Source organism: Thermobia domestica, chromosome 7 (genome assembly GCF_964235325.1).
Source record: "Thermobia domestica chromosome 7, izTheDome1.hap1.1, whole genome shotgun sequence".
NCBI lineage: Eukaryota > Metazoa > Arthropoda > Insecta > Zygentoma > Lepismatidae > Thermobia > Thermobia domestica.
Genome location: NC_137460.1, coordinates 51,649,876 through 51,668,496, shown reverse-complemented (window position 1 = coordinate 51,668,496; position 18,621 = coordinate 51,649,876). Strand labels below are relative to the sequence as shown.

Below are 18,621 nucleotides of genomic sequence, written 5' to 3'. Positions count from 1 at the left end.
AGAGTGTCTGTCGCGCGCCAACATTAAGTTTTGTTCTAAACCGCAAAAAACTGCCAAAGAAGCTCACGAAATGTCAAAATCAGTCTATGGCGACGAAGCGGTGGCATTGAAGATTGTTTACAAGTGGAATGAGCGATTCAAAATCGGCAAGGAATCGGTTGGAAACAAGCAACAATCAAAACGCCCTTAGACATCAAAAACAGATGAAAATGTGCAAAAAGTATCATAAATGATTTGTTCAAACAAGTGAATGACTATTCGAGAGCTTTCCGAAAAACTAAACATCTCGTATGGGTCCGTGTAAAGCATTTTAACCGCCGATTAAATGGGCACGTGGCTTCCTTCTTCACCACGAAAAGATGCCGTACCACAGCTTGCATTTGATTCGCGAGTTTTTGGCCGGAGAAAGTATTCCTCTGTCTACATCCGCTATATTCACCACATTTAGTACCATATGACTTTTGGCTTTTCCCAAAAATTAAAACTGTATTTAAAGGGAAACGTTTTGACACAATTCCTGACATTGAGAGGGTACGAAAGAGCAGTTGAACGCCCTTCCAGAAATGCTTCCAGTCATGCAACGCTGAGATACAGATGGTGGTCAGAAAAATGGAAACACCTGTAGTTGGCAACACGTCAGATGTATGGGTTGGCAGTGGTGTCGTGGCGCCCGCAGCGCCGGACCGCTGGTGGTGGTGTGTTAGGTCGGTCTCCATACTACGTCAGGCGCGGTGGAACAGCAGTGTCCAGTGGCTGCAGCAGACGGAGGTAGTGTAAAATGGGAGATCTCTCAGATTTTCAAAGAGGGCAAATTGTTGGTGCGCGGTTATGTGGAGTGAGTGTGACGGCAGTGGCTACTGTGTTAGGTGTGTCGCGTGGGACAGTATCGAAGGTGATGACGGCCTACACAACATACGGGAAAACCACATCGGGGAAGCAGAACAGTGGGCGGAAGAAAATCATGAGTGACAGGTCACGCCGGGTATTAAAGCGCATTGTCACGCAGAACCGTCGTGCCACTGCGGAGCAAGTGACGGAGGAACTCAATCAGCACCTCCCCCACCCTGTTTCGACAATCACAGTCCGCCGCGAATTACATGACATGAACTTCCGGGGTCGTGCTACACGGGCCAAACCGCTCATCAGGGACCATAATGCTTTCGCACGCCGTAAATGGTGCCGCGACCATGCCACTTGGACCGTTGAGGACTGGAAACGTGTGATATGTCGGATGAGTCATCCTTCACCCTATTCCCAACCACGGGCCGTGTTTATGTGTGGAGAACGCCCAAAGAAGCTTATGATCTGCAGTGTCTCCGCCCAACTGTGAAACATGGCGGCGGCTCGGTGATGCTGTGGGCCGCCATATCATGGTTTTCATTGGGTCCTGTGGTCACACCTAGCGGACGAATCACTGCCAACGATTATGTCGCAATTTTAGGAGACCACTTGCATCCTATGGTTCGGATGTTGTTCCCGGACAATGACGCCATCTTCCAGGATGATAATGCACACATTCACACAGCTGGCGTTGTTGCAGCGTGGTTTGAGGGACATCGGGATGAAGTTCAACACCTCCCCTGGCCCGCCCAATCCCCAGATCTCAACATAATTGAACATCTGTGGTCCGTCTTGGAAACACAACTCCGGCGACGATTTCCACCTCCATCCTTTCTCACAGAACTGGCCGATGCCCTGCACGAGGAATGGTGTAAAATTCCACTTGCTACCATTCACGACCTCTATGCCTCCATCCCACGTCGCATTAAGGCTGTTCTGAAGGCGAAAGGTGGCCCGACACCATATTAATCTGGTAAGTTGCAATTTCGTTCAGGTGTTTCCATTTTTCTGATCACCATCTGTAAGTGCATTGCTAACCAAGGGCTACTTTGAAGGAGATTAAATCAAATTCCAAGTAAGCTCATTACTTTGTATCTAATAAAATGATTAACAATACTTTTTGATCATACCTTGTAACATAACTTGATCGTTATTTTTCACGCGCAGTTTTTGAGAAAATAAAAAAAAAATGAATATTTATGATGCTATAATGTAAGTCGTTTGTTACTAATAATAAGTAAAAGGTTTTACTTTGCTGCAGGAAATTGTTATTCATCTATACTGTATAGGCCTAACAGTGCTTCCCAAACTGGAGGGAACGGATCTTAAAGAGCGAACTTCTGGCAGAAGTAAACTGTGAAATAGTGAATAATACAGTACTTGTAACTGTAATATCTATTTACAATTTAGGTTTAGCAAACTTTACAGACGCAAATGTCTGATTACTAAATGTTATATACTGCTCTGTTTCTAAACTTTTGGCGAACAATAGCGCTGGCTTAATTACAACTGTGGGAAGGGTTATCGGAGTTGAGGAACTGTTAAAAAATATAAAAACGACACTTATTCAAGTTATACATGACTATCAGATTGCCCGTTTTTCGCATGGGAAGAATACGTTTCATTTTCGACATAAAGGACAATTAAGACTGAATTTGGTTTTAAACGGCATCGGAAGTGACACTGTTCATATCAGCGATCCCGAAAGCTACGGATTCGACACTAACTCCGGCCATTTTCGATCATTTTTAAATATCTTCCCCCTCTCCTAAGTTGCACCGTCAAAGTAAAAAAAAAAAAAAAAAAAAAAAAAGAAAGAGAGAAAAGAAAAACTATCCCAAGCCCGAACCTCATCTATATTGAAAAGTTGATCCAGATCGATTGGATGGTTCAAGAGTTATAAAGTCACAAACATAGTCACTTTCATGTATATATATAGGGGAAACCGGTGTATTTGCGAACACTGAGGTAATACCGAACACCCAAGTTTACGTCCAAGGAAGCTTGTTAGAGAACAGACGATTTTACTGCATGCCAGCGGAGAGACCTGGAAAAGTGTAGCATAAATTTGGTGAGAGTCAGTCGAGTGGATTACCACGAAAAATACGTTTTGTTGTTCTTGTCAATTCACTTATAATGTTTCAACAATCTGGACAAGTTGGCTCTTATCTATATTCTTACAGATAAGGTTATATATTCCCCTATATTTGAGCATTAGTTCTTTGTAATCTTACTAGCCTGTATGCAGTCAACAATTAGTTTCAACTTTAACAATAAAATGGTGTCTCATGGGGAAATGCCAAACAGAATGTTTTGCCATTACCCCGAAGTGTTCAGTATTCCCCACGGTGTGAAATAAACTATCAAAAATGTTTAAATACTTTTTCTTATTGGAAAATAAGTAATAAATTAATGAAATTGGTTTGGAAAATAGATCATGTCTTGGTAATAAGCGTAATTAGCTTTATTAAATAGAATAGTTTGCTCTATTTATTATTTTAGGCCATTAGAAACCTACCTTATTATTCTATAACAACTAACCCTATTTTAGATATCCTATCCTTCATCATAGGCTGCAATTAATTTCTTTGTGATTCACAGAGTGCTTTACAAATTTATTTAGTTTAGTAGCATCCATTAGCAATTAGGCAATTTTGTTCAGCCTATTAACCGCATTTGAACATTGGACTAATAAAGAATACTGTCTTTGGGAGTGAAACATTAATGCGTACATCTGTGATTTCTCCACTCCAAATAATATTTTAATTTTAATGAATACCGTATTTTACTTAATACACCGTTATTCCTGAATTTGTTTCATAAGAGTATATTTTGTTTAGCCTATTACCGTACCTATTAGCTTTCATTTGTAATAGTTTTAAAGATAATGAGATCTGATCATGTTTCTCATTAACTTGAGTTATATTTGTAATTATAGTTCTTATTAAATATTTAAATACTAAATTACAGTATATTTTTAATGTATTTTAATGCATTTCGCTTCATTTGTAAAGGAAAGTTTAAAGTAAACAGCATATTCGGGATTACCCCCACCTTAGGGGCAATCCCGAACATAGGTGCATTTTTAAAACATCTCACTGATTTGTTGAAAAATGTTACTTTTCACTCTCCTCTGCACTGTAGTAAACAGGAAAAACTCCAAGCTTTCTACACACAAGAAATTTTAATTTTATCTCTAAAAACAAAAGTTATTTATAATCAAATCTTAAGTGTTCGTGAATATCCCGGTCTCCTCTCTATATATACACATACATATAAAGGGCGGATCCAAGGGGGGCTATAGCCCCCCTTGACCCTCAGGTATACACTGGATAAAATGGACTTCAACCCTGTTTTTACACTGGATAAAGCGGCAAATTATGGTTTAGCCCCTCCCTTGATCATATCCTGGATCCGCCACCATATATATATATATATATATATATATAGGAACAGGTACAAATATCGAATAGGGGCACTAATATGGAATACTATAATATCTCGTAAGGTAACGTGAGTACTCTAGCGAACAAACTGTGAAACAATCCCTCCTTCCTTCCTTTGTTAACAAAAGTAGTCATTGTTGAGTTTAAAGCCGAAAGCAACGCGTCGGTTTCTTTTGATTGTTTTCCCGGTGAAGTGAATTTTTTGTAGGTAAGGAGCATTTCGTCGTATATTTCTAATACACGTGCCTATTCAAATACACTTCTGTTCATTTGGAAAGAGAACATTTGTAGCGACATTACCACATATCTAGTTTTTTTCTATTGTTTGAACTGTGAGTGTTTTGACGTTTTGTTTCGCAAGACAGTAGTGGCTCGAATATGGAATACCTGGTATTCCATATTTAGACCCTTATTCTAGAACTGTTTCAACTGTAGATATGGTGACAACATCGAAAGGTAGAAAATTGTCACCTGCTAGAAAAGTGTAGGATGAGGTTGCTATGCAGGAGGCAATAAAATCGGTGCGACAGAAAAAGATGGGCTATTTGAAGGCAGCCAAGACATTTAATGTTCCACGCACAACTCTCTTCCGACTGGCTAAATCAGACGTGACAATGAATGAAGCCACCAAAACCAAGCTTGGGAGGAAGACAGTTTTGCCGCAAGAAATTGAAGAACAACTACTTCAATATATTCTAACAATGGAAAGCATTTTTTTTTGACTGACTAGACGAGACTTACAAACAATGGCCTTTCAGATAGCCAAAAGAAACGGGATTCCAAATCCATTTCTGGGAGACAGAGCTGGTAGAGGATGGCTCCGCCTCTTCTTGAAAAGGCATAAGGATAGATGCTCGTTTCGAAAGCCAACAACTTCTTTCCAACGGGTTACCGGCTTCACAAAGGAAAATGTCAACAAATTTTTCGACCTCCTAACTGAAGAAATGGAGAAGAAAAAATACCCAGCAGACAGGATATTTAATGTTGAAGAAACTGGATTGAGTGTGGTGCAGAACAAAGTACCACGAGTTCTTGCAGTGAAGGGTAAGCGGCAGGTGGCAGCACTAAGTTCTGCTGAGAGAGGTTCTCTGGTGACAGTCGTAACTTGCATGAGTGCTAGTGGAATATTCGTTCCACCCATGTTCATTTTCCCCCGCAAGAACATGAACAATCAGCTGATGAGAGGTGCCCCGCCTGGGTCTGTCGCTGCTTGTCATCCCTCGGGGTGGATCCAGAACGATCTCTTTACCCAATGGTTCCTCCACTTCATCGACAAAGTGAAACCGTCACCTGAGTCACCTGTTCTCTTGATTTTGGATGGTCATTATAGCCACTCCAGAAATTTAGATGTCATTAACTTGGGTCGAGAGAATAATGTCTGCATTTTGTGCCTCCTCCCTCATGCTACTCACAAAATGCAGCCACTGGACAAAACGTTCATGAGTCCACTGAAGTCTTACTATAGCGAGGAAGTGCGGATGTGGCTAAGGCTTCATGATAGGCCTCTGACTAACATGGATATTGCTGAACTCTTTGGTAAGGCCTATCTCAAATGCCAGACTGGTGAGATCGCCGTGAATGGCTTTCGAATTACAGGGCTCTACCCAGTAAATCGGAATGTTTTCACAGATGCAGATTTCATTGCATCTAGTGGAACAACGGACAGTACCGGTATCAGTGAAGCTGAGCAGAAAGGAATTGGGCCAAGCAGTGGGAGTGTTTCTTGTGCCGATAAAGCAGGAGCATCTACCAGCGGTACAGTGATTACTCCTAGGGACATGTCGCCTGTTCCCAACGTAGGGAAAAAAAGGGGAAGCAGGGGAAGAAAATCAGGAACTGCCAATATTCTGACTTCATCACCATATAAAGCGTCCATTGAAATGTCTCCGGGAGCAAGGAAGCAATGTGCCAAACGAAACAAGAGACAACGAAGACCAGCAAGATGTGGAACGTCCGACACTGCGAGTGATAGTGATAGTTCATTTAGTGTGAGAGACGACTCTTCTGATATTGATATTGGTGAAGGTGGAACACCCTATAGCGAGGACGCTGAATGCATCTTCTGCTCGGGCAAATTTTCATGTGATAAGGAAGGGGAAGAATGGGTTATGTGCCAGATGTGCACTGAGTAAGCTTACACTGCTTGTGCAGGTTGTGAACATGGTTATTACGTCTGTGACTTATGTAAGAGAACTGTACAATGACGTAATATGTCAGTGGTGTTCGTTTCTACTTTGTTCCTATAACTTGGTTTAATTTTCAACTTTTTTAGCTCACTAATTTTGCTTGTTGAAAGTGTTTGTTCGAAAATGTTCAAGGTATTCCATATTTGTATCCCGTTTTCTAAAGTAAGAATTTTGCCACTTTATTGGAAATTGATGTTTATAAATATTTCCCATTCCTTTACGCAGCACAAAATTTGGATATTGATATGGATAAGGATATGTTACACAGTATTTATCAGGGTTGATATGTTTAAAACAAAATGTTTAAAACAAGTGTTTAAAACATGTTTTAAACCTGTGACGTATATGTGCATCACATGTACAGGCGTGCATTTATACAGATGATGCACATGTTGCATCCGTGCAATTGTACATGTACTATACGGGTAATGTACGTGCATTGTGCTGTCTGGGTTTACGTATACAAAAATTTAGATTCGGCTTCAAGATTTGACTTAATGCATTGTGAAGAACATTTGGGAGAAAGTTGTAGCAGGATAATCCTGCCGGAATTAGTTACTTATTTTTGCTTCATTATTACCCTCATTTATGCCAACAAATAAATTTTAAAGTAATTTGTTATAATTATTTTATAACGTTTAAAACGTATTCTAAATACTTATTCAGATTCGTATCCGGGATATAGTATACATGAAGCTGCATCAGTTCCCGAAGGAGCAGGACGCTCATACTTTTAGGGATTATTCATTGAGTATCTACGAACTTATAAAGGGGGTAACAAAGCGACTTTGATTTACTTATCGACTGATACGAAAATAAAAAAGAACATACCTGTACTTTATATCTGCGTGTGTAGTACCCTTATACTTTATCTATGACTATGTGTGTGGGGGAAAGGGAGAATTTAACGCATATCGCATGTCTTCTGCACATGGATACTTCTTACTATTGCACTATGTAGAAAATTTATGGTATTTCATGTAGAAGTGGTAATAGAACACAGAAGAAACGCAGATCAGGGGGTTCTCATATATACTATTACCCGTATCTGTTTTGTGACTTCAGAAACCTCATCAAAATCCAGGAAATTGGATTTAGATTTCATTTGCTAAATTACCTTCTTACTTGTAAGACATTTTATATACATGATAGTCAACATGATAGTAATAATTATAATTTCTTCTTCTTTTAGCTAATATACATTGGTACCAAAATTATTTAGCACTAACAATCACCATTCTGTAATCTTCGGTGCAGATTCAGATTACCTCAACTAACACAAAATATATTTAAACTACCAAATAACATTGAAATACAAATAACAAACATAACTGTGCAGGTCAAATATAAAGAAGCTCTATTAAACATCAGTGACCTGAAAAATTGTGATGTAAAAGCGAAAGCTGGAGCATCACAAATACATATAAAAATATTAGTATTAAAATAATAATCAATCATTGTTTATTTTAACAGCAACCATATGCTTCCAGTTACACTGACATAATTTAACGACAATGGTTGGTAACTTTTTGTAAGTTTTTCGTTGTAATTTCACTGAAAATATTGCGAAATGTTAGATAATGAAATTACTACATAATCTAATGCAATCTTTCTCTTTCCAGCATACAATCACTTCGTGAATCAGGTATTCTTCAATATTTGTCGGAGTCCTTCATGAAATATCATGGCGTTGATCGAGAAGAGCGAATCGAGGACACTATTACTTTGAATCACGTTTACTTGATGTTCACTTGTTTAACTACAGGGCTTATATTATCTATTATTGTCCTATGCATCGAAGTACTTCACTTCAAAGTATGTGCGGTACTTCACAACAAATCAGGGTAAAACAACAAAATTGTATTTGACTATAAGAACAATATAATATAAAGAGAATTGTAGGCAACGCTTTTTGTTCTGAAATCGTACATCAATAGGCATGAAAAGTTAGTGTCCAGAGCCCCTATTCCGTAATCCTTTGCTCCATGCAACGCAAAATCTGCGCTTTAACTTGCGACAGTACATATAACACTCATAATTGATTTTTGCACGTTTTGGTTAACTACACTCTGCAATTTTTGCGAAGACTACTAACGGTATAAGAACCCAGTATCACGTTTCATAAAATTAACGAGTGTTTTTGCGAGTTCCACATTGCGATGAAACAAAAAAGTACTAGAACAATGGTAAAAAAAAATGTAAATATTAGTAGCGATTATCTCTAACTTGTCATATACGGTTGTTATTTTGTACACTGTCGATCAAAAAATTGCGACAGCTAACACCGTGCAGTTAGGCCACCCAATATACACCTTCTTATCCCATAATCGTGTCAGGTAAAAAGACCCCTTCTCTGGCCTCCTTTCTTCTCTCCCATACTAAAATTAGATAACAACATGAGCGTAATTCTGATTTCAAACTACACATGTATTAGTTTCGATAAAATGAAATAACAAAACTGAGACGGAACAAGATTCATAAGTTGATGTAGGGAGAAACTGAAACACACACAATGAAAAGTTGAAACCAATGGATGTCTATTACACAGAGATTCAAAAACGCGGCAGAGAGAGAGAGAGAGAGGGAGGGAGGGAGGGAGGGAGAAGAAGAAGAAAAAGAAAAGGAAGAACAGATAAAACTGTGGAATTCAAACATAGTAAGAAAAGAACCTAACATTATAATGTTCCTAACGTTTATTTTTACATATTTTTTCACAACTATTCGAATATATAGATGATGCTTTAAACATTCATTATGCCACTTTCATAATGGATAGCATACTCAATTTCAACTAGAACTGTAGATCACCGAGACACATCTGGGATAATGTCAAAAGTTTAACCACATGCTTTGTTTCCGCGTGGTTCGATTGCAAATTCGGTAGTGTTCATTGGACGTACTGATCCAAAATACATTCTAATATACCCAGTAGATAGCGTTGGTCATATCCTCCATTTCAGAGTACTAACGCAAACTGAACAAAAAAAAAAAAACGAAACGAAAAGAAACGAAAGAAAGAAAGAGAAATTGAAGAATGCTATTTTACTGCTAAATTTCTATCAGAAATACCCTATATTAAACGTCCAAACTATATCGTAATGAAAAGTTACAAATGTTCGAAAGAAAAGGTTTGTTCCTCATAGATGTAGCATGTTTCAAATTTCAACGTGAATAAAACACATTGAATTATAGAATGGAAACAAATTTTGTGTCCAACTAGTATAAATAAAATTCTGTTTTCAAATAACCAAAGAGGTTACCATTTTCTAGTCTTTTCCGAAGATTTATCTGTTCCGAACATCCAGCATCGATTTCATCTTTTCCAGATATAACGTAATTTGCACAGATAGAATGAACACGCTAAGAGCTCAAACAGATCATCGTGTCAGTCGGATGATGTAGACCACTACTGGGGTTGAGGATTCAAATCCGTAGTAACCCGGTAATTCGACTGAGACTCAGTAACCCAGAGGATAAAAAAGAGATTTTACTTATTCCCTTGCGTTTAAACAGTATTCCTATCAGAGATGACCAGGACTGGAGATGTTATCCTCAGACCACGTAAAACACGACGCTACAGTTCCCAGTTAATTAGATTCTCCATACCAGGTATATCGAACTCTTGCTCCGTTTTAACTTTGGAACATGAAGTGCGTATGTGCGTGAGAGAGAGAGGGTGGAGAAATAAAATATGCAAAGACAGGGTAGGGAAACGTCAAGAAAGAGAAAGGGGGGACAAATATAAATATAAAACATACTTATCATTGCAGTGTATGATGTGGAACGCACACACTGTTTACTCGAATTATCGCAATGATGCTTTGTAAGTTCTCCATCAGAAGATGAATCTCTGTTTGCAGCCATTATTTTATGCGAGAAAGTCATACTAACTGATGGGTAATCGAACCAAGATTTTCAATTTGGAAGTCTAACATGCTACCACTACACCACCGATTGCTGTAGCCAAACTTTGTTTAACAAATGGTGTAGTGTTTCTTTCTGAGAACGATAACACGAAAAGTGTATACTGCATATCAATGATGTCTTTGGAATGTACTGGTAATTCCCTTGCCCTTTCCCAACAAACATTCGTAAATCGTTTCTATAATGATACAGGTTGTTGCTTCCACATTCTTACGTATTGCTTTCCAGTATGATAAGTCGATTCTTCACATTCACTTTGTAAAAAAATTAACTTTGGGGTGAGCAGTATTTGAACCTATGTTAGATAGCTGTATTATTCAGGAGACCATTAATTTACACCTAGAATATCGGGACACCTGAAATTACCAGCCAAATATTACTTACTTTAGCCTTGATCTTTGGACGAACCAAAGTGCTCAACAAAATTCTTATTCGACGGCCTCGAGAGAAAGTAATGCCTACTAATAAAAGAAAAACATACAATCCAGGAAAAATCACAGAAGTAAAAATATTTTGCAGTAATTTCGCCGTGCAAGTTCAAAAGTACGTGAATAATAATAATAATAATAATAATAATAATAATAATAATAATAATAATAATAATAATAATAATAATAAGAAGAAGAAGAAGAAGAAGAAGAAGAAGAAATGTTCACATTCACAGTAGTTGTCTATTATTATTATTATTATTATTATTATTATTATTATTATTATTATTATTATTATTATTATTATTATTATTATCAATTACCCGTTTCGGTGGGTTAAATTGAGAGAAAATAGTATTATGTTCCATTACTCAGTCATTGTTTAGTATTACTAAAGCGCTCTTTAATATCGGTCATTTTCGATGAATTTTATATATCCACCCCCGATTACTATGCTGTGGGACACGGCATCTGCAGTTTTATTGTTTATCTCAGCGAGCCGGAAAACTATGAATTCAATACTGATATTGGTTATTTCGATCATTTTTATATGTCTTCCCTCCTTCAAGTTGCGGGGCTGAATTTGGATTTAAACAGTATCAGATGAGTCACTGTTAATCTCAGCGACTCCAAAAATTATAGATTTGCCACTAATACCGGTCATTTATCGTTCTTTTTTAAATGTCGCTTCCCCTCCCCATCTCTTAAGTTACACCGTCAAAATGATATGACAGAAACCATCTACGGTTCGAACTTCATATAGGTTGAAAATTTGATCGAGATTGGCTTGGTGGTTCAAGAGTCATTAAGTTTTATTTATTTTTATATATCTCCCTCTCCCATTCTCTCCCCAAGTTCTTCCGTGAAAGTGAAATGTTAAAAATTATCTCAGGTCCGAACCTCACCTATGTTAAAAATTTGATCGAGATTGATCTTTTGTTTCACGATTTACAGTAGAGCGTCGATTATCCGAAGTAATTGGGGGACATGGGTGTTCGGAAAACTGGTTTGTTCGGATAATCGAACTGTACATATTTATTTGCCATGCGCGGAGCGGCACGCCTCAACTCTAAGCTGGCGCAGCTGTTGCTGTGAACAGCTTTGATACTGCCGCTACTTCTACAGCCAGTGCCAAACCGACAGAAGTGTGCTGATTGTTGAAACACAGCGACTGGTGGCTTGGCCGGTCACCAGCGCCTTATGAAGGCCCCATTAGAAGCAATGTTCCGCCAGCGGTGGCTCAGTACGGCGACTACTGTGGGAAACTTGGTTTGGGAGTGAGGGGGATGATGGACGGTAGGGTGGGAGAGTAACAGGTGCGAGTGAGTACACAGTTCGGTTAAGGGGTCGTTCGGTTGACCGACGTTCGGATAATCGACGCTCTAGTGTATCAAGTTTTATTTATTATTTTTAACTCCTCCCTCTCCTCAACCCTAAGTTATATCGTCAAAGTAATTAGATAAATAGCATCTTAGGCTCGAACCTCATCTATGTTGAAAATTTAATCACGATCGGTCGGGTGGTTCAAGAGTGATGAAGTCACAGACAGTCACTTTCATTTTAATTTTTTACATATACATTCCTCTCCCCGGCCTCTACATTGCACCGTCAAACAGAAATTATAAAAGTCGTCCCAGATCCGAACCTTATCTATGTTGAGAGTTTCATAGAGATCGGTCTGGTAGTTCAAAAGTTATTACGTTTTATTCATTTTTATATGTCAACCGTCCTCCTGTCCTCCTCCCCCTAAGTTCTACCGTTAAAATGAAATGATAAAAAGGCTTCCCAGGCCCGAACCTTATCTATGTTGAAAATTTGATCGAGGTCGGTTTGGTGGTCCAAGAGATTAGGAGCCACAAACATAGTTACTTTCAATTTTATAATATAGGTTATTATTATTATTATTATTATTATTATTATTATTATTATTATTATTATTATTATTATTATTATTATTATTATTATTATTATTTGCATACTTTTGAACTTGCACGGCGATATTACTGCAAAATATGTTTTATTTCTCTATTTTTTTCCTGGATTGCATTAAATATAAACAAATTATTTGGCGAAATTGTAACACGTGTTGAATTTTAATGAAAATATATAGTTTTGCTCAGCAAATAATTAGTTTATATTTAATTATAACAAAGCAAAGCTTCTATTTATGGGAAATATCACAACTGGATTGCATGTTTTTCCTTTATTAGTGGGCACTCAGTTCTCTCTACGCCGTCGAATAAGTAAATTTCGTTGTGCACTTTGGTGAAGATAACGTTACAGGAAGAAGCCAGTTCCTTCCATATTCCTAAAGTAATATTTTGCTTGAAATTTTAGGTGACATGATAGTGTAGGGGTAATGTAATGGTCTTCTGAATAATACAGCTATCTAACATAGGTTCAAATACTGCTCACCCCAAAGTTAATTTTTTTACAAAGTGAATGTGAAGAATCGACTTATCATACTGGAAAGCAATACGTAAGAATGTGGAAGCAACAACCTGTATCATTATAGAAACGATTTACGAATGTTTGTTGGGAAAGGGCAAGGGAATTACCAGTACATTCCAAAGACATCATTGATATGCAGTATACACTTTTCGTGTTATCGTTCTCAGAAAGAAACACTACACCATTTGTTAAACAAAGTTTGGCTACAGCAATCGGTGGTGTAGTGGTAGCATGTTAGACTTCCAAATTGAAAATCTTGGTTCGATTACCCATCAGTTAGTATGACTTTCTCGCATAAAATAATGGCTGCAAACAGAGATTCATCTTCTGATGGAGAACTTACAAAGCATCATTGCGATAATTCGAGTAAACAGTGTGTGCGTTCCACATCATACACTGCAATGATAAGTATGTTTTATATTTATATTTGTCCCCCCTTTCTCTTTCTTGACGTTTCCCTATCCTGTCTTTGCATATTTTATTTCTCCACCCTCTCTCTCTCACGCACATACGCACTTCATGTTCCAAAGTTAAAACGGAGCAAGAGTTCGATATACCTGGTATGGAGAATCTAATTAACTGGGAACTTTGGCGTCGTGTTTTACGTGGTCTGAGGATAACATCTCCAGTCCTGGTCATCTCTGATAGGAATACTGTTTAAACGCAAGGGAATAAGTAAAATCTCTTTTTCATCCTCTGGATTACCGAGTCTCAGTTGAATTACCGGGTCACTACGGATTTGAATCCTCGACCCAGTAGTGGTCTACATCATCCGACTGACACGATGATCTGTTTGAGCTCTTAGCGTGTTCGTTCTATCTATGCAAATTACGTTATATCTGGAAGAGATGAAATCAATGCTGGATGTTTGGAACAGATAAATCTTCGGAAAAGACTAGAAAATGGTAACCTCTTTGGTTATTTGAAAACAGAATTTTATTTATACTTGTTGGACACAAAATTTGTTTTCATCCTATAATTCAATGTGTTTTATTCACGTTGAAATTTGAAACATGCTACATCTATGAGGAACAAACTTTTTCTTTCGAACATTGTAACTTTTCATTATGATACAATTTGGACTGTTAATATAGGGTATTTCCGATAGAAATTTAGCAGTAAAATAGCACTCTTCAATTTCTCTTTCTTTCTTTCTTTCTTTTCTTTTCGTTTCGTTTTTTTTTTTTTTGCTGTTTTGTTCAGTTTGCGTTAGTACTCTGAAATGGAGAATATGACCAACGCTATCTACTGGGTATATTAGAATGTATTTTGGATCAGTACGTCCAATGAACACTACCGAATTTGCAATCGAACCACGCGGAAACAAAGCATGTGTGTTAAACTTTTGACATTATCCTAGATGTGTCTCGAAGATATACAGTTATACTGGAAATTGAGTATGCTATCCATTATGAAAGTGACTTAATGAATGTTTAAAGCCTCATCTATATATTCGAATAGTTGTGAAAAAATATGTAAAAATGAACGTTATTTCTATATTACTGTTGGATTTCTGGAAACGGAACATTATAATGTTAGGTTCTCTTCTTACTATGTTTGAATTCCACAGTTTTATCTGTTCTCCCTTTTCTTTTTCTTCTCTCTTCTCTCTCTCTCTGCCTCATTTTTGAATCTCTGTGTAATAGACATCCATTGGTTTCAACTTTTCATTGTGTGTTTCAGTTTCTCCCTACATCAACTTATGAATCTTGTTTCGTCTGTTTTGTTATTTCATTTTATCGAAATTGATACATGTGTAGTTTGAAATCAGAACTGCGCTCATGTTGTTATCTAATTTTAGTATGGGAGAGAAGATAGGAGGCCAGAGTCTCTTTACCTGACACGATTGTGGGTAAGGTGTATATTGGGTGGCCTAACTGCACGTTGTTAGTTGTCGCATTTTTTTATGCGGATTGTACCTAAGTACATACAAATGTAAAAAGTTAGATTTTTGTCAGATGTACAGTAGTCCTTTGTCAGAAATCTATCTGAGAAATTATACAATTCACTTGTGTTTACGATAGTTTACTGATATTTAATTTTATATCACTTCCTTCTTTAAGCGTATGGGGTGTAATAATGATATGTTAAATCAAGTCCTACCATGACTAAAATTGGTTATTTCCTCAATTTTTCCTGGCTCAAAACTAAATAAAAAATAAAACATATAACAGGGTCTCGAAGTGTCATTTTATAGGGTGTAAACTTGAGAATTTGGTAAAAGTTGCTTTCTGACCTTTAGTATTAATTCCACTACATGCCCGTATCCAGGGGGTCTAGGTGGCCGGCCCCCTAAATTTTTACTGCCCCCTCTAAAATTTTCACGGTAGGCTTGTAAATGAACTATAATATGATGATGAACTATAATATGGTTGAATCGTCCCCCTCCCCCTAACTTCTACCGCTTTGCTCCTACATTTTTTGGCTGGCTACGGGCCTGCTCCACTATTATATCAAATAGTTAACAGAAATTTGAAGATTGCAAGAATTGAAAATAAATCAATACAGTGGGACTAGGGTCAAGTTGTCGTGTCGACTCGAAAAGATGTCATGAAAGTTTCTGTTGGAAGAACTCGGTCCAATATTTTTTTTTCTAATTTTTTCCCCCAGCTAGCTGGGGAGTCGCCTCTCATTTGTCTCATTACAAAATTTTTATCTCATGTTTCGTCTGTAGGGTATAAAAACAACCGTGACTGGAATATAGAATGAAATTATAGATAATGAAGTTTTGTAATCAAACATTGAACCATAAACGTATACGAATAGAGAATCGTTTCTTAAAGTTTCAACAACGTAAAACTAATTTAATGTTGCAGATTTTTCACTTTTATATATATATATATATATATTTTCCTATTACAAGTGCAAAGCTTTTATGGAATAAGTTCTATAGCTATGTACGTATATATATATATTCCCTGTACCTTCTTTTTAATTTGCTAATTGCACTGTGTATGCTCATGTTGATCTCACAAAGCAATAAAAATCAATTATTGCCAGGAGCATTTGATGTTTTTTCCTCTTAAGAATGTAGATTATAAACGTTTATTTCATTGCGAAACTACGTTCAATGTAGCACAACACATAAGAATTTTCCAATGATATTTCTTCTAATTTCTTAATATATAATTTTGTATATATTTCTCGTAATTTCTTACAATATATTTTTCTTTACTTGTAATCACACCTGGCACTTGATTTACGAAAATTTAAAAAGAAAAATTCGCTGCCACTATGGCTGGATTAATTCAAAACAATGGTTCTGTGTTACTCAAGTTTTGTTACATTTTGACACGCACCGGGTACTTCTTCCATTCCATCGCATTTTTGAGTAAACTGTTAAAATCCGATAAAAATGACATAAAATTATAAAGGGGAAAACACAATGTTGATAAATTGGAAAAAAGACAACAAAGATAAGGAAACTCCAATAAAAAGTGGTCAATCGAAAAACTGTGAATTTTGGTGAATTTGATCCGCGTGAGATGTTTATATATCTATTGAAATAAGTCAAATTTGTTAAAGACGAAATTTCGCAAGATTTTAGACAGAAATTATCATATTTCACTGGTTTGTCGCTATGTTAGTAATGATCACACATTATATACATGTTATACATATACAATGTGCACACTCTGGCGACACTGAATTTGACCTATTGATGTTTGCAGCGTGAGCCGATAGGCTGTTAGTTATCGTCATAAATATAAAAAGTCACGGTAGGAATAAAAGAACAGGTTATTCTTAAATTATGACGATTAACACCCCGCTAGCCGTAGGATAAGTTGCCCCAAAACACTGATTTTGTTGTCAGACAAATATGCAGTATAGTAATCTTTCACCACACAATTAGTTTGAAGGATGATTCTCTTTATTTCACTTTTCTGAGCGTAGTATACACTTCTGGATATGTTAAGGCTATTAACACTGCACATTGATACTTCTTGCATTCATCTTACAGACCATCTTACCTTTCTCTCTTTATTCTCCTTTATTAATGGAACTATCATACGAAATTTGCACCTTTACGTGAATCACACATTTAAAAAGTTTGGCTCATTTACGGTACTAAATAAGAGTATAATTTCAAGGTTACTAGAAGGAAAGGTTGAGCTATACGCAAAGACGCTTCGCTCCTCGTTTTGCGTGACGTCACCAGCGAGGAGCAGCAAGTAGGTATAGAGGTGAACGAAGCAGCCAGAATGTCTTTTTTCTTTCTTTATGCATAACATTTTCGCTGTCACAACATTCTCCTACACACAAACTACAAATAAATAAATAATAAATAAGCCAGCAATAAATAGAACATCTTAACGCAATTTATATTATGGAAAATTAACGATGTACCTATGTTGCATGATCATTTATTTATTTATTTATTGATGAGATAGGTAATTGTTGAATTATAATTACATTTTAAATGTATTTACATCTGAAATGTTGCTGTGAATGTATTTAAGCAAAGTTGCAGATAAATATGTGTTTCACCAGGGCAATCTCTGAAATTTCCGGTGCCTGGAGTTAAAGTAATTGCGGAACCAATGATGCCTAGCAATTTATTTCGTTCAATATACAGCACTCAGGCTTAAAGTTTAAAATTGTCCATTCATATCTTCTTCACATGATTATTAAAAACGGAACCCATCCGTGTTAAACGTCATGTCGACTATCCATCAAAGATTATATTCAATGTAACCATTGTTGACGCTATGATTGCACTTCGTGACATTAATAGTACAGTCCGGAAAAATGTATTTGGTTTATATCTAAATATTTGTATGCTAACTAGCGTTACGAATTGAGAAGAGACGAGAAATTAGGTTTTCTCGTCTTGTAGAATCGATTTTCGAAAAAAGCTCTTTTCGTCTCGCCTCGAAGTTTCTCTAGCCTCTTGTATAAATTTGTGTACAAAATTTGTCCTGGCTTCCTAAAGTCACGAGAGATCCACGAAAGAACAGTTAAACCATATTTATTATTGGAGTATATTGTGTAATGACTTTGTATCTTTGAATGCTCTTCATTGTGTTGTTACAATGACTTTATCAATTTATAGTTTTTTTAAAATTTATTTTTACGATGAACCATGCAACACTAAACCAGTGTTTAAGGTTTAATACTTGGGTGAATTTTTGTTGCCAATGAGACTCATGAAGTTTCTCATCTTGCCTCGAAAACGAGACGAGAACTCCCATATTTTTAAATTTAAACTAATTTAAAAGATGCTTTTCGTCTCGAATTGCAGACGAGATTAGACATTTCTCGCCTCGATCTCCTCTCGTGGACAACACTAATCTCAACAATGAATTAGAGATAGTTAACCTGCTAGTTTTCCTCAACGGTCAAACT

The 18,621-nt window shown here is 36.8% G+C and overlaps 1 protein-coding gene across 1 annotated transcript in view; it reads left to right on the top strand.

The window, feature by feature from the left end:
- The window catches only part of LOC145690087 (uncharacterized), a 67,780-nt gene extending 58,805 nt beyond the window's left edge, over nucleotides 1-8,975 (top strand). The window contains exon 6 of the mRNA XM_081764627.1: nucleotides 8,095-8,975. Within this exon, the coding sequence (XP_081620753.1) occupies nucleotides 8,095-8,320 (226 nt within the window). The 3' untranslated portion in view covers nucleotides 8,321-8,975. The remainder of the gene's footprint in view (nucleotides 1-8,094) is intronic.
- The last annotated feature ends 9,646 nt before the right edge of the window (nucleotides 8,976-18,621 follow it).